At 37.7% G+C, this 11,770-nt stretch overlaps 1 protein-coding gene across 12 annotated transcripts in view; it reads left to right on the top strand.

The window, feature by feature from the left end:
- Positions 1-11,770, top strand: part of PXDNL (peroxidasin like) — a 381,495-nt gene that overhangs the window by 227,226 nt on the left and 142,499 nt on the right. For 11 of the 12 annotated variants that reach the window (XR_001885752.1, XM_017872753.1, XM_017872754.1 and 8 more), the window contains 3 exons: positions 2,767-3,033; positions 7,654-7,770; positions 9,587-9,745. Coding sequence is in view for 11 of the 12 variants with exons in the window: in XM_017872753.1 (XP_017728242.1) it covers positions 2,767-3,033; positions 7,654-7,770; positions 9,587-9,745 (543 nt within the window). In the remaining variant the exon portion in view is untranslated. The remainder of the gene's footprint in view (positions 1-2,766; positions 3,034-7,653; positions 7,771-9,586; positions 9,746-11,770) is intronic. The other variant, XM_017872751.1, reaches the window with a different exon arrangement.

An 11,770-nucleotide genomic window follows, 5' to 3' on the forward strand; every position in this document is an offset into this window, starting at 1 on the left:
ATATGGCCATTTTCACGATATTGATTCTTCCTATCCATGAGCATGGTATGTTCTTCCATTTGTTTGTGTCCTCTTTTATTTCACTGAGCAGTGGTTTGTAGTTCTCCTTGAAGAGGTCCTTTACATCCCTTGTAAGTTGGATTCCTAGGTATTTTATTCTCTTTGAAGCTATTGTGAATGGGAGTTCATTCATGATTTGGCTCTCTGTTTGTCTGTTACTGGTGTATAAGAATGCCTGTGATTTTTGCCCATTGATTTTGTATCCTGAGACTTAGTTGCTTATCAGCTTAAGGAGATTTTGGGCTGAGACAATGGGGTTTTCTAAATATACAATCATGTCATCTGCAAACAGGGAGAATTTGACTTCTTCTTTTCCTAACTGAATACCTTTATTTCTTTCTCTCGCCTGATGGCCCTAGCCAGAACTTCCAACACTATGTTGAATAGGAGTGGTGAGAGAGGGCATCCTGTCTTGTGCCAGTTTTCAAGGGGAATGCTTCCAGTTTTTGCCCATTCAGTATGATATTGGCTGTGGGTTTGTCATAAATAGCTCTTATTATTTTGAGATATGTTCCATCAATATCGAATTTATTGAGAGTTTTTAGCAAGACGGGCTGTTGAATTTTGTCAAAGGCCTTTTCCGCATCTATTGAGATAATCATGTGGTTTTTGTCTTTGGTTCTGTTTATATGGTGGATTACGTTTACTGATTTGTATATGTTGAACCAGCCTTGCAGCTCAGGGATGAAGCCCACTTCATCATGGTGGATAAGCTTTTTGATGTGCTGCTGGATTCAGTTTGCCAGTATTGTATTGAGGATTTTTGCATCCATGTTCATCAGGGATATTGGTCTAAAATTGTCTTTTTTTGTTGTGTCTCTGCCAGGCTTTGGTATCAGGATGATGTTGGCCTCATAAAATGAGTTAGGGAGGATTCCCTCTTTTGCTAGTCATTGAAATAGTTTCAGAAGGAATGGTACCAGCTCCTCCTTTTACCTCTGGTAGAATTCGGCTGTGAATCCGTCTGGTCCTGGAATTTTTTTGGTTGGTAAGCCATTAATTATTGTCTCAATTTTATTTCTACTTTGAGGAGATTATTTCCTCTTGATCCTTTCCTAATGTCCTCAATTCTCTTTTTAAATCTCATTTGCCTGCCTAAAATGTGGTGTTCCTTATAGCGCTGTCCTCCCCTCCCTTTCTGTAGTCCCTTGTGCCCTAATCAGTTTTTTCCTCTTCCATCTGAGCTCTTTCCAGACCTTCAGCTTTCATACTTCATGTAAAATTTATAGTCTCTATTGCTGAGATCCTTCCTGAGCTTTCAATGAACGTTGTCAGGACTTTCTTTTTATCTTCACATGTAAATCTTTACATTTCTTAAACACATTTGCCCACACAAACCCACAGCATCCTGTGTTTGCTATCTCTATTGATATCATTACTCTCCTCCAGTAACCTCCGATTCACCCTCGAGTGCTACTCCTTCTTCCACAATTCTCTAAAAATTTAGTTCTAAGATGCATCAGATTATCTCCTTTTCCGGTTCTACTGCTACTGACTTACTTCAGAACATTTATTTCAATTATTATAATAGCTTTCCCTATACTTTCCCTTACCTCATGCCAGAATGTTCTCCTATCACATTTACATCTAACTCTGAGACAGTTCTTTCCAGAGCATGCTGTGGTTTTATGGATGATGTATTCTGTCCTCTGTTCGTGCAGCTAGAGTAGGAGCACACAAGGAGGAGTGCTTTTGTTCATCTCTGTATCTTTCCAACATCCGGCATGTTACTAATGTACATAAGACATTCACTATTGTTAGGAATTAAATTAAACATTTATTGTTGAATTGGATTAATTTAATTTATTTCCATTCTCCTGAGTATGTTCATCTCAGGAATGGAGGAGCCCCTTTCCCAAACTTAGACTCAATCATTAGGCATTTTAACACCTTATCAAGTATTTAATTTTGCTTGAGATGCTCAGAAAGAGAATCTCCTATGAATTTGTAAGACTGGAACTCCTTACATGAAAATCTAAATTTTCTATTTACATGGATACTTGATGAATCAATTTATAATACGTTTAACTGAAAGTAACTGAAAGCTTGGCTAGATATTGCTTAAATGCATAGCATCTATGTGTGTGTGTTTGTGTGTGTGTATGTGTATTTTAATTTGTATGCCACAAGTAGGAGAGGGGTAGTCTGTCACAGAGCTGCCACATTACCCCAATGAGCCAATAATATACTTCTTTGTGCTTTTTGATCTGCTTTGCACATAGGTTTCTTTATTCCTCATAATTTTCACCTCTTAATCACAAAGTGGCTCCTGTAACCCAAATGCATTCCTGCCCGAATTCCAGGTAGCAAACAGGAGGAAGAAATGACTACTTAGACTTAGCACTTTTATTTATTCCCAGTAACATGTGCCTAAATTGTGTTTTAAAAAAATGTGAGTATTCTTAAGAGGGAATGTTTAACCATTTAGCCCCTAAAATAAGGAATATGTATTGTGTAGGTGCTTTGCAGTATCTATAATATATCATGATATCAAGGCAAGCAATCTTTTTTAAAAAGTATGTATTCACAGCAAATCCACATTTCATTATTTTAGATTTAATTCTCTGGGAATTCAATGTATATATGTAATATTTTAGTTTAAAGGCATTTTGAAAATGACAGTAATCTTAAAACCGCAATGCAGAATAAATACATCTTCCTAACTCCTACTTGCTGGATTTTGTTTTGTTCTCCCTTTACTATCAGTCAAACCAGCCTTTGTAATCCAGCCCCAGGACACAGAGGTTTTAATTGGCACCAGCACAACTTTGGAATGTATGGCCACAGGCCACCCACACCCCCATATCACTTGGACCAGGGACAATGGATTGGAGCTGGATGGATCCAGGCACGTGGCAACGTCCAGTGGACTTTACTTACAGAACATCACACAATGGGATCACGGTCGATTTACCTGTCATGCTAGCAATAGCTATGGCTCTGTTCAGGCTGCAGCAAACATAATTGTACAAGGTATGGGAGCAGAAGGTCATGATTGAAATGTTCCTCCCGCCACACTCAGAAAATTATTTTTCAACTTAAATAACATCATGTACATCAGTGGAGAGATATTTTTATTTGCCAATTATTTCTTGACACAATAAAACTTTCAAAGCTAATCTGTTTCCAGTTAAAAGTTTTTTTTTTTTCTTTCCTACTTCAATCTTTATCCAAAGGTCAGAATCAACCATTAGCAACAAAAGAGATGGAGTCATTAATCTGGAAGGAACCTGTCAAGAAATATTTGTGCTTCAGAATATTTTACAGATACAGGAAAGACAGTACAGATATGAAAGTGAAAAGGCTGTGCCCTGTGTTCATAGTCACTTACCAAACTGTCTACTCAACAGAGCTTGAGGACATGTTGAAGGCTCCTGCAAGGCCAGGCTGTTTAACAACAGCAATAATAAAACTATTCTGAATCGAGAAATTAATTTATAAGCATGGGCATGCAATCGTGTTATAAAGAAGGCACATTCTTCTTTGTACTTTAGTTCTCAGCCTGGGGTGGCCCCTTGCTTTCTGGTGTGTGTGCGTGCATGTGTTTGTGTGTGTGTGTGGATGTGTTTGTGTGCGTGTGTGTGTGTGCATGTGTGCTTGCATGCCATCCTCCTGTAGGGTTAGAGTTGAATAAACAGCATAATATAAGTGCTATTGGAGTCATACCAAAAGTCCTGTTCTTTCTAAAACAGTTTTTCATCAGTTGACGAGAGTACGGTAATTCACATTAAGGGCTTCCTGATGTCATGAATATTTTGATTGAGTTTAGTTTCATTATTTTAAGATTTGCATGGGATGTTGTCTACCAAAACACTGAACCTTGTAAAACTTAGAACAGAGAAAAATGAAAGTGGCCAGCCTAGTGCAGTGCCTGAGTTGGGAGGGCTTCAGAACCCCAAGAGTGATCTTGGCCTCCATAAAGCACAAGGCTTCCTCTAGCCTAGGCTTCCTGCATTCAGAGAATGTTTTTTAATTTGAACTGCTTAGCATCAACTCCTTAAGTAGCAATAGATCAATACTTTCTTGCTCCTATTTACATGTCTCAGGAAAAAAAATTGTGTTTTTCCCTAGAACTGCTGATATCCTGAAAATACTTTCCTTCCTCTAATAAGAAGGTGCAGAAATGAAATATTTTCTTGGGGGAAATTACTTTTAAAGGACCCAGACATTATTTTAAAACTTTTAATATGTTGAGATTGAAAAATGCTTTCAAAGACATTGTGTTTGTGTTTTGTTTTGCTTACATCATTTTGTGTTCAATGTCTGTTTTTTAGAAACCTAATGCCTGATCACTTTCACACGTTAGTGGTTGCCTGTATTCGACACTGTACTGGGCTTTTGTTTCTCAGCTTTTCCCATGTACTTCCTTCCTATGTTTCTGTCTGCTCATCTGCGTCAGTCAACGCTTAACAGAACTCTGGTAACATTTACCATCCTGCCTATTTCTTATACCGCAATATGCTAATGATTTCTTGTTGCCAGTGAGTTTGCACTGAAATGGCCATCTGCTTGTCCTTTGTTATTTGTGACCATGTACTTGTGTCACTTTTGGATCTGTGTGTCCAGATGTTTAATTGATTTCAAACAGATCCGTTAATCATTCTATGCATTTATTTAAAAGGCTGATTTTATTTGCCTAGTCATAGATTAAACATTTTAAGAGCTATCCTTTTGTGTCATTTTAACAGGACCCATGTTCTTGATCTTTTAACGTCTATTAAAACTGAAATCACAGTTAACTACAGATAAACTTCCTTTTTCAGACTGACTGGAACAAATATAAATAATAAATAAAACGACACAAAAAAGCTTCAATGAAAGATATGAATCACAATGTGGACACATAGGTTAAAAGGCCTATGGTTATCAGCAATGTAAATCAAAATGCTTTATGTGTGAGGCAGCACCTTAATGAGTAGCCAGAATCTTAGATTTTAATAAAATAGCAAAACACTTCATCTCAGCATGTGCTATTTCAGCACTGGAGGTGGGTCTCAGAAGGCCATCATTTTAAATGGAAAGCCCAAAGACGTCAGCTTCATCATTCCTGTCTAATTATTCCACCTTCTCTGCCTGCTTTGGTGATGTTCATAATTTCTTCATCGACCTAGCAAGCTGCTCATTTTATTGTTAGAAACAAATGTAAACTGACTATTTTCTTAAATGTTTTCTATACTTTGCTAAGATGTGGATCTTGGATTCTGTTAAAAGTGAGAACACGTGAAGCTTAAAATTCTTTTCACACAGACTTGGCTAACTGTGAACTTTAACTATTATTAAAGTTATTATTAAATGTTAATATTTTAATAANTTCCACCTTCTCTGCCTGCTTTGGTGATGTTCATAATTTCTTCATCGACCTAGCAAGCTGCTCATTTTATTGTTAGAAACAAATGTAAACTGACTATTTTCTTAAATGTTTTCTATACTTTGCTAAGATGTGGATCTTGGATTCTGTTAAAAGTGAGAACACGTGAAGCTTAAAAATTCTTTTCACACAGACTTGGCTAACTGTGAACTTTAACTATTATTAAAGTTATTATTAAATGTTAATATTTTTAATAATTAAAATAAAATAAAATTTTATTATTTTAATAATTATTAAAGTTAGCATTTTTCAAAAGTTGAAATCAAATTTCCCAACCCTAGAACCAGGACTACATTATTTCTTTTAACTACTATCATCTTTTGTTATATAGCTCTTTTACTGTGTCATGAATCTGTTTTTTAATGTAGAAATATTTTTGTTCTTTTTAAGTTGTTCTTAGTAATTTTGGGAGTTAGTGTAATGTTCTGGAAAGAACATCAGGCTGGGGGTTGAGCGGCCCAGATTCTCTACTATCTTTTCTACTTATTAGCTCTGACTGAGAGAAATTCAATCCTCCCTCCCACAGTCTGAATTTTCTCATCTGTGCAGTGAGGAGCCTGAGATTGCTGATTTGTGGGCTGTTTTCCAGCTTGACTCTTCTAGAACTCTATTACAAATAGCTTGCAGGCATTCCTGAGGGTTTCCATGAATTTGTGTGACTTGGAAATTTATCTTATACCATAGTTATTTAGTCCAGCACCTTACCTAGAATCGATGATGACTTTAAAAAACTCTTTAGTACCTGCACACAGTATGAAACTTGCAACAAATACACTTTGCCAAATATTATTTACTTTGTCATGTTTCTTGTATTTCCAGATGCAGGTGCAAGAAAGGGGGTAGGAGGAATTGTGCAAAAATCTAACAAGGCAGAGAAATGATTTGTCAGGTTGTCAAAGGCATTTGAACCAGAGTGACTCCATCTTGAATGGGGGCTGGGTAAAATGAGGATGAGACCTGCTGGCCTGGATTCCTAGCAAGTTTGGCATTCTTAGTCACAGGATGAGATAGGAGGTTGGCACAATATACAGGGCACAAAGACTCTGCTGATAAAACAAGACGCAGTAAAGGAGCTGGCAAAAAACCTGCCAAAACCAAGATGGCAATGACAGTGACCCCTGGTTGTTCTCACTGCTCATTATATGCTAATTATAATGCATTAGCATGTTATAAGACACTCATACCAGCACCAGGACAGTTTACAAATGCCATGGCAATGTCAGGAAGTTACCTCTTATGATCTAAAGTGGGGAGGAACTCTAAGTTCTGGGAATTGCTCACCCCTTTCCTGGAAAACTCGTAAATAATCCACCCCATGTTTAGCACATAATCGAGAAATAACTGTACGTATACTCAGCCGAGCAGCCTATACTGCTTCTCTGCCTGTGGAGTAGCCATTCTTTATTCCTTTACTTTCCTAATAAACCTGCTTTCACTTTACTCTATGGATTTGCCTCATATTCTGTCTTGCACAAAGTCCAAGAACCCTCTTTTGGGGTCTGTATTGGGACTCCTTTCCAGTTACAAAATCAATTGCGAAAGTTCTTTTGATCACTTAGGCATTACTGGGGATCATTGTGCTCTTCTTAAATGGCCACATTGATTTTTTTTTTTAATTCAATCAAAGAGTCACGGACAGAATCCCTTTTCAGGAATGGTATATGCAATTATTAGCTATTTCTTATTTATCTAAAATCAATAATACAAAATCTGAATATTTGGAACTCTGAATTTTGACATTAATGTGACTTTTCAAAAGTATAATTTCAAGTGTTGTAGGAACATTAATCTTAAGGAGCTTATTTTCTTTCTGAAATCTAAAATCAACTCGTTTCAAATTTTATTGTGCATGTGAAAATTTGTAGAAAGTGGTTTTGTTAATAGTTTAAAGTATGATTTGTAGCTTTAAATATGTTTTTCACATCTAGTAAAATGATAACCAATATGATTTAATCATGGGAAACAGCTGCCATAAAATTTAGAAATAGTTTCTTCTCCTTGGCTACTGCTGTTCTGCTTTGCAGACCAGATGTGTGTATTTCTGGCTTCCTTGTAAACAGGCACAAACATACAGAAGCATCTCCACCCTCTCTATAACCTTGTTTATATATAATTGGAAACAAATTCTGATCACACGACATATTTGAACACATTTTCTTTTTTCTATTGGCACTGAAAATTTGTAAAATAATTTTCAATTTTGATGTATGTTTCATTCTCTTTAGCTCCTCCACAATTTACAGTAGCCCCCAAGGATCAAGTGGTGCTGGAAGAGCATGCTGTAGAGTGGCTCTGTGAAGCTGACGGCAACCCACCTCCTGTAATTATCTGGACAAAAACAGGTATTAGAATATCTACAAGTAATTGTGGGGAAAAATAAACGCCTTCTTTTGTGGAGAGTAAAAAACATGGTTTAAATTAATTATCGAAGGTATATCATGGACATGAAAAAATTACACAGAAAGTAATCTTTGATCTAAAAATAACATCATCATAATTTTTGTGGGTTTTGAGTTTTGGCATTTGAGTGTGTGGCCTTCCTGAGATCATCCCTTGTTGGACTCGGCTTCCTGATTTTTAAAATAAAATTATTGGAAAGCGTACAGTTTTGTTTTGTTTTTTGTTTTGAGACAGAGTCTCGCTCTGTTGCCCAGGCTGGAGTGCAGTGGAGCGATCTTGGCTTACTGCAAACTCCGCCTCCAGGGTTCACGCCATTCTCCTGCCTCAAACTGTAGCTGGGAAGACAGGCGCCCACCACCACGCCCGGCTACTTTTTTAATATTTTTAATAGAGACGGTGTTTCACTGTGTTAGCCAGGATGGTCTTGATCTCCTGATCTCGTGATCTGCCCGCCTCAGCCTCCCAAAGTGCTAGGATTACAGGAGTGAGCCACTGCGCCCGGCTGCAAGAGTAGCAGTTTTAAACATTTCTTTTTAGTGGGGGAATTTTCTTCTAGTACAAAATGAAATCATAAGTGAAATGAAATCCGAGGTGAAGCCGCAAAAAAGAGCTGCTGTTGCTGAAGTGTGGGTGGATGGGGCGGGGCCTGGCAAGGATCTAACCCCCTGTGCCCCACCAAGGGGCCAGACACTTCCAGGGAACCTGGGCACATAACAGAACAGGATTGACAATTGGCTGGATGAGAGCTTGTCTAAGATTCCTCCGGGCTTGGAAATCCTACTTTCCATATTAGTTAAGGTACTAAATAAAATTCAAAATACATCTACATTCATGAATTTCTTTTATTAATTTTTTTGCTTTGTTCTTTATAAGATTAGTTGATAGGAGGTAGATGTTGGAACCATAAAGCCTTGGTTCACATCTCCACTCCTCCTCTATTTGCTTGTCATGTGACCTTGGGGAAATGTGTTAACTGCTGTTTTCCAGACTCCTTGTTGCTATGTTGGGAGTGATGATGTTTCCTACATCATAGGGTGGTTGTGGTGATTGATTTGAATAATTTATACTCTTCAACATTTAGAACAGTTGATGGCACAGTGTGTGTATGCTCAATAGGGTTAGCTATTCCTTTTTCCATCTATAACAAGACATTCATTAAGACACAAGTTTTCACTAATCTAGTTGAAAATGATAATCTGATTTAATTGTTAATGACCATAAGAATAAAGTGTTAAGAAGGATTCAGAAGCTCATATAAGCTCAGAAGTGAAAAGTACAATGGCCTCTGGTTGTCTGTGTAGAGTAATAGCATGAATGTCACAAAATCACCATTTTCGATATGCTGCCTCTGCATTTTAAGCGTATTTCAATCACGTTGTTGTGTTCCAAATATTGCATACACATGATAGACAATTGTCATGAAGATATCTGAAAATCTAATTTAAAAATCAGATTGGTTTTGAAATTTGCTTTCTGATTATAGTAAGGCTGAGGGGCACAAACATGAAGGTTAAAAATTCATTAGGAGGCTGGGCTGTTCTGGTGACAGATGAGAATGCAGTGGCAGATGTTCCAGGACAAGCAGCATGGGGATGCTGTGTTTCTGGAGTTGCAATGCTAGGGCAGAACCCTCACAGTACACCCTAGCACCAAGGATTTTTCTAAAAGACAGGCCTCACCCTTTACCCAAGACAGCCAGCAGCTCTGGCTTTCAGTGCTCTGGGCCATGTAGAATACTTTCTTTACCTCTTTTTGCAGGCGGGCAGCTCCCTGTGGAAGGCCGGCATACAGTTCTCTCCTCTGGCACTTTGAGAATTGACCATGCAGCACAGCATGATCAAGGCCAATATGAATGTCAAGCAGTCAGTTCATTGGGGGTGAAAAAAGTGTCTGTGCAGCTAACTGTAAAACCCAAAGGTAATATATACTGTGATTCATATTCGCATTCTGAAGTCTGTACCTCTCTCTCTCTCTCTATGTGTGTGTATATATATGTATATATATATGTATATATATAGTCATAGGACCTAAGAAATGCAAATTTGATATCTTCTTCCAATCAGTCTTTCATATAACTTCATTTTTTAGAATTCTATTTCATTCATACTAATTATGATTATGTTTTCCTTAAAAATGCCATTTCAGGTTTTCTTACAAAATTTTTTACCATTACTATGATTACTTAGTCCTACCTGCCTAGACTATCTTACAAAAGAATGCAGCTTCTCAGGCCTGACGGACTGAATCTCACTCTGACACTGAAGTATGTTTTATGCTCAGTGGTATTAGGAATACAGTAAAGACACTGTAGACTCTTCATGTGACAACTGTACTTAGGTTTATCCTGCATAATATATATTGTGGAATGAGATTGTGTTATTCATCCATAATTTATTGTCAACTGAGATGTAAAAGGGAAAAAAATTCAAGATCTGAATTTTAAAGATAATTCCAATATAAAATGAAAATGGTTGTTATTAATTACTATTGAAATTTTTTCTTAGTTTCTGGCTTATGGTGAAATGATGGAACTTAATTACAAAATGCACAGCACCTAAACTGCATTTTCAGCACTGCTGTACATTTCAATACAATTTCCTGAGTCTCTCCACAATTTGCTACAATTTGTTCTGACGCAGTAGATCTCAATTCAGAGGTAACATATGTTGATGAGAGCAGAGGGGAAGGAAAAGCAAAGCTCTGCTGCATGCATCAATGTAGGTGTGAGAAGAAGCCTTGGGAATGCTGACATGTTCATGATGCCTGAACACAGATGAAACCCTACACGGAGCTACTGTCTACATATGGTCTGTTAGCAATTACTTTCCCCTTGTATTTTAGACATATTAAACTTTTTTTTTTAAAGGAAGTTGAGGTTCTATGAGAGGGAAAAAGGATTGTAGGGAAGACGTGCAAATAGCAACTCAAACGAGTGGGAAGATTTGAAAACACAATTGTGGAAAGGTGTCAAGCTATGATGTGCCCTGGCAAACCTTTCTGTCTAAGAGGAAATAACAAAAGCGAGTGTGCAGAATGTTTCAAACTACTTTTGAATTGGTGTTCAACTAAAATCCAAAAATTAGGTGGTATTTACATTGTATGTTTTAAAATGGGACCAATAGTAAGTCCACACATATTATTAAAACCAAATATGAAGTAAGGACATCAAATAGCCTCATCTTGATTTTTCCCCACTGCCAAATCCTTTCACTTGACTTGCTCCTGTTGATGCTTTAGATCTCAATCTAGAAGCCACTTCATTTCCCTAAGGAGCCTTCCTCAACTCTCTAAGACCACTCTAAGTTGCCCCTGTTGAAATTAGTATTAGAATACACCATTTAATCTAGGAGTTGGCATATGTAGAAGAATTTGGTAAATCTACCAAATATCTGTAGTTGAGAAAATGCCACTAGCAATTGGCATGAATATGGAAGCAAACAAGTTTTTCAGAGAGCAAAGGAACAAAGGGCCCTAAGTGTCGCACCAGATTTTGTGAATAGTGGCAGGTGAGAGCCATGTGGAAGGAGTTAGTTGGGATGGTTAGATGAATTGGAACACATCAGATCTAGACTTCAGACTATAAAACTATTGAAAGTCTTGATCACATTGATTATTCAGAATATTCATTAACCTGGGCTGAGGGTGGTGGTTGCTCATGCCTGTAATCCCAGAACTTTGGGAGGCTGAGGCTGGTGGATCACCTGAGATCAGGAGTTCAAGACTAGCTTGGGCACGTGGTGAAACCCTGTCTCTACCAAAGCTACAAATATTAGCCAGGCATGGTGACATGTGCTGTAGTCCCAGCTACTCGGGAGACTGAGTTGGGAGGCTGAGGAGGGAGAATCGTTTGAACCCGGGAGGTGGAGGTTTCAGTGACCCAAGATTACGCCACCGCACTCCAGCCTGGGCGACAAAGCAAGACTCTATCTTAAAAAAAAAAAA

Source organism: Rhinopithecus bieti, unplaced genomic scaffold (assembly GCF_001698545.2).
Source record: "Rhinopithecus bieti isolate Rb0 unplaced genomic scaffold, ASM169854v2 scaffold_6979, whole genome shotgun sequence".
NCBI lineage: Eukaryota > Metazoa > Chordata > Mammalia > Primates > Cercopithecidae > Rhinopithecus > Rhinopithecus bieti.